At 33.6% G+C, this 3,094-nt stretch overlaps 1 protein-coding gene across 1 annotated transcript; it reads left to right on the top strand.

Moving 5' to 3' along the window:
• The first annotated feature begins 908 nt into the window (after positions 1–908).
• LOC108561720 (leucine-rich repeat-containing protein let-4-like) lies at positions 909–2,116 on the top strand. Its single transcript, XM_017919794.1, has one exon. It carries the CDS (start codon positions 1,118–1,120, stop codon positions 2,114–2,116), a length of 999 nt encoding a protein of 332 aa, XP_017775283.1. The 5' UTR covers positions 909–1,117.
• The last annotated feature ends 978 nt before the right edge of the window (positions 2,117–3,094 follow it).

Genomic DNA, 3,094 nt, shown 5'->3' with positions numbered 1-3,094 from the left:
ATTAAAAACAACGATTTTCTATTATTTTTTTAAAATTTTAATACTTAAAATCTTAATGAATTTTCACATACTTTAATAAATATTTCATTTCTTTTGAAATAATTGGCTAAAAACTAGATTAAGTCGGTTTTTTTTTAGAGGAATCTTTTTTTATTTTATTGATTTATTATTACAACTTTTCTTTACTTAGTAAAGTTTACAGAAACGAATGTATATATAATTTGCATTTTATGATTAAGTTTTGAAATTACTGTAAGTTTTAGTATAAGATACTATGTTTTCAGTAATAAATAATTTTAGAGCGCTCGTCTTCCTACTTTATTTTACGATTTCGTTATCATTCCACTAGCTTTATCTTCAAACATAAAAATCGAACGAGTCTTTACATTTTCTGTTTCAAACTCATTCCTGGATTTATTTTTGTCGTATTTATTTTATATACCCAATTTTATTTAATTAACAAAAACAATAAGTTAATTTATGAAGATTTATATGAATTGATCTCATTGCATATTTCATTTTATATATAAAATAATTTAACGAAAAAAATGGGTCGAAGTTTATTAAATCGTACAGAAAACATTCAACTAATAGTAGATATAGTATTAGAATATAAAATAGATTTGAAACATTGTTTTATCATGGTTTTATTTTATTTAGAAGTAAATTGTGTACACAATTAATTTCGCTGAAACTATTCGCTATTGTTTAGAGTTTGAGTAATTTGGAACTAATTGAATTTAGTGCATAATCTAAATATTTAGTTAAAGCATTTATTAGTTATTGATTGACGAAGTTTGAGTAATTAATAACTTGAGTAATTTTGTAGATAATCCGACGAAGTTTGAGTTATGCAATTTAGAGAATAATTGTATTATTTTAATTACGTTTTATAATAACTTGTTTGGCTTTATTTGGTTGATTTGCGGATGATTCAATATTGGAAATTGGTTTAAGAAAGTAAAAGTTGTAGGAGATTTTTTCTCTCTTTTGGTCGTTTGCGTGTGGCCTTTGTATGATGAGGTAGACAGGATTGGGGGTATTGTCGTTGCGTGGGGAAAGGTTACCGCTTCCATCCGATCTCATCCATCGAAGATCATCAGTTGCTACCAGAAAGATGCTGAGGATACTCGCGTTAATTTTTCTCACGGTAGGCTGCGTTTCCGCCTTCGGCTGCGGATCGGACGTGTTCAAGAACGTGACGGCCCTTCTGTACCGTGACCCCAAATCGAATTACACATTGAAAACAGTGACGGATTACAAACGCGACTTCCAGAACGTGCACCGCGTCGACGTCGAGCCGATCAATAAGATCTCCAGGTTATGCAGGAACTCAGTCACCGATCTTCCGAAGTTGCATACGCTGAGTCTCATCTTGAATGGGATCGAGTCCATTGAAGCAGGATCTTTTGGAAATTTACCAGCTCTCAGAGTGTTGAAGCTTAACTTCAATGGTTTAAGTGAAATCAAAGCTGGTACTTTCAATCTGCCTTTAGAAGAGTTGTATTTAAGTTCTAACAAGATTTATAAGATCGAGAGTAAAGCCTTGGATGATATGCCTAGCTTGCGGTTACTGGATTTGAGCTTCAACCATATCCAGTACATAGACAACACCTGGTTCCAGGCGGCGCCGAAGTTGAGTCACGTCGACTTCAGCTTCAATTTGATTAGGGAGATTCCGAAATCCGCGTTCTCCAACTTGGCTAAACTCAATCACAAAGTGGATCTTTCTTTGATGAACAACACAATTTCTACTGTAAATAGAGACGCTTTTCTTGGGTTCAGTGGTTTGGGAAAGCTGTGGCTCGGCGCCAACAAAATCCGCTTCCTGGACGATAACACCTTCTCGAACGTCAAGGGCTTGGACACGTTGCAGTTGGATAACAACCAGATGTTTTGTCTTTCGGACCGCTTCCTGACCAACACTCGCACTTCCGAAGTGCACTTGATCGGAAATCCAATTATCTGCAATTGCTTGGTCAAAGTGGAGGAATGGGGATTGGCGAGCAACACGAAAGTGTTCAACAGCAACAGAAACTTGGACAAGTGCAAGTATAAGGCCAGGTATCCGGAGACGACGACGAAAGCCCCAGAGGGTGTAGCCATCGATTTGTAATTTAACCTCTTTTGTTATTACTCTTACGTGTAAATAAAGTCACTTCCTCTTTTATTCGTATGAGTTTTATTTATTTATTTTTTATTTTGAGAGGTGTTGATGAAAGGTTTATTTGTGTCAGAGGGATTTTTATTTCGTTACGTTCGTTTTGTGTGTTTGTATCGATCGGTTTAGGCGAGGCTGCAATTTACTGGAGCAACAGAAGAAGCTAATGGAACGGAGGTTTTAATTCATAATGGCGAAAATCATCCACGTACCAATTCCGTAAATACACGTTCTCTCTCCTTAACGAGGAAAGCTTCTCCTCAGAATGAAGAGCCTCGAATTACGACGTCGTTTGCTAATGGAATTTCCTGATGGTTTTCTTTCGTCACTAATCCTGAGAATATTCACAGACAACAACAACAAAAAAGAAACACACACACACATAAATTACTTCTATTTTCGTAACTTTGCACGAAATTATTACATGATCCAACACATTTTATTTCTCAATCAATTTATTCATTAATACATAATATCTATTTACATATTTTTCCTTATTATATTTTCATAATTTCTAATTCTTATTCCATTATAATAATAATGGAAAATTGTAGTAAAAATATAACAAATTTTTTCATGTTTTTCTAAATTATAAAACAGTTTTTTTTTAATATTTCTTTATAATAGTTACAAGAAAAAAGTTGGAAATTTAAAAATGTTAATATTTCATTTTCGATGTTAAAGTTAAGACGTTGAATTATGTAAGACGTTTAGATTTTGTATGTATTTAAAGATCTCCTGTTTCCACCTTGCAAGTGTAAAGCATTTCCGTGACTCCTTACAGGATTAGCAAGAATATTTGATGGAATTAAGTTTAAATCTCACTGATCCTTTAATGTGGTTCTCTCTTGAACCTGTCAACACAATTATCCTTTAAATCTGCCGTTTCCCAACTACTCCTGTTGTGAAAATCGCGAAAGAATTAATAAAAAA

The sequence above is a fragment of the Nicrophorus vespilloides genome, unplaced genomic scaffold, assembly GCF_001412225.1.
Source record: "Nicrophorus vespilloides isolate i.1.1-1 unplaced genomic scaffold, Nicve_v1.0, whole genome shotgun sequence".
NCBI classification, from domain to species: Eukaryota; Metazoa; Arthropoda; class Insecta; order Coleoptera; family Silphidae; genus Nicrophorus; species Nicrophorus vespilloides.
The sequence above is the reverse complement of the archived record's forward strand: the minus strand, read 5'-3'. Positions and strand labels throughout refer to the sequence as shown.

What these genes read in the sequence shown, in the direction of transcription:
- LOC108561720 (XM_017919794.1), top strand. Translation starts at nt 1,118, where the DNA reads ATGCTGAGGATACTCGCGTTAATTTTTCTCACGGTAGGCTGCGTTTCC.